The 1,651-nt window shown below is 27.2% G+C and overlaps 1 protein-coding gene across 1 annotated transcript; it reads left to right on the forward strand.

The window, feature by feature from the left end:
- Positions 1-249: 249 nt before the first annotated feature.
- On the forward strand, positions 250-1,281 carry LOC102578496 (snakin-1-like). Its single transcript, NM_001425351.1, has 2 exons — positions 250-369; positions 874-1,281. Exons 1-2 carry the CDS (start codon positions 288-290, stop codon positions 1,056-1,058), a joined length of 267 nt encoding a protein of 88 aa, NP_001412280.1. The 5' UTR covers positions 250-287; the 3' UTR covers positions 1,059-1,281.
- Positions 1,282-1,651: the final 370 nt, after the last annotated feature.

Here is a 1,651-nt window from a genome sequence, read left to right on the forward strand (position 1 = left end):
AGCCAAAATTATTAATTATCTATATTTAGTGATAGATTAAAATGCGAATATATATATATATATTTATTTATTTATTATGATTAACCAACATTATGTATCATGTATTTATTTGAAATGGTATAAATGAATTTTTTTATCCTGTTTTGTCAGACCCATCCACAGTTTACTTACTTAATTAGTTATAAAAAACATTTATAGTGGACCACCAACTTTTCTCCTGGCTATATATTCCCCCATTAAAACCATTTAGTAATGCTTCACTTCATCAAATTTTCAGCTTAGAAAAAATGAAGTTATTTCTATTAACTCTGCTTTTGGTCACTCTTGTCATTACCCCTTCTCTCATTCAAACTACTATGGCTGGTTCAAGTAAGTACCAATTCTTCCATCATCTTTAAAATTTGCTACTAGTCTTCTGGAAACATTCACGAGGTAGTAGTAAGGTTTTCGTATACTCTGCTTTTTTCATACCTTACCAAGTGAAATTTGAATATGTACTTGTTCTCGGGGCATAGCTATAGCCACTCCAGGGTATCCAATTATACGTCAAATTCTACATTTAAAGAATATATATTTAAAATTGAATACACTTGACAAAAGTTATGCCTTTAGCTAGTGGTAATGAGTTTTCATTTGAATGAAAGAACTTTGGGTTTGAACCCCAAATAGAACAATATTTTTTTGTTTTATTTTGACAGCCACACACCATTATTTTTAGACACTTTTAATAAAATTTCTGGCTTAACCACTGATTGTTCTAATATTTTCACTACTATCCACTAACACAACACATATATAAGATAATTTTGTCCAATAATTTTTTTTTTAAAAGTTATATGTTCTAATTATGAGTTTTTTTTTTTTTTTTTAAAGATTTTTGTGATTCAAAGTGCAAGCTGAGATGTTCAAAGGCAGGACTTGCAGACAGATGCTTAAAGTACTGTGGAATTTGTTGTGAAGAATGCAAATGTGTGCCTTCTGGAACTTATGGTAACAAACATGAATGTCCTTGTTATAGGGACAAGAAGAACTCTAAGGGCAAATCTAAATGCCCTTGAATTTGATGTATTCCAAATATCTAAGTGGTTAAATTTGGTCTTCACATATTAAGTTTTCTAGGTATGTTAAAGTTATACATATTGAAAACTAGAAAAAAAAAAGAAGCTTTTGTTATTAATAAATAAATGGGTTCTTTTTTGAACTCTTTGGATAGTTTTCTGCTTTGTTTTAAATGTAATATGATTTTGAATTCTTATAAATAATAATTTAATGTTTGGTTAAGTAGAACAGCTCATATCTCCAACTGCACTTTATGAAATTAGGAATTAGTTAGCTTATTTACCCAAATAATCTTTGATTTTTTCTCTTTTTGGGCAAAGATCTAAACTAAATATCAGGGGTGATTCAATAAAATTAATGGGTTAAAATTCATTTTTATTAAGAGACTGGTATTTTTTGAGATTTTTTTTTTTTTAAAATGTTATACTATTTTTATTTTTAGAAAAAATAAGATCATAAAATTTACTATTAATTAAAAATAAAAAATGAGTAAAAATATCTTTTAACTTATGAAAAATGATTCACCAATACCCTCTATTTATCTGTTGGCCTAGTATTATTTATTAACTTGTATTTTTGGCTAAGAAACATC

This window comes from Solanum tuberosum, unplaced genomic scaffold (assembly GCF_000226075.1).
Source record: "Solanum tuberosum cultivar DM 1-3 516 R44 unplaced genomic scaffold, SolTub_3.0 scf00381, whole genome shotgun sequence".
Lineage (NCBI taxonomy): Eukaryota > Viridiplantae > Streptophyta > Magnoliopsida > Solanales > Solanaceae > Solanum > Solanum tuberosum.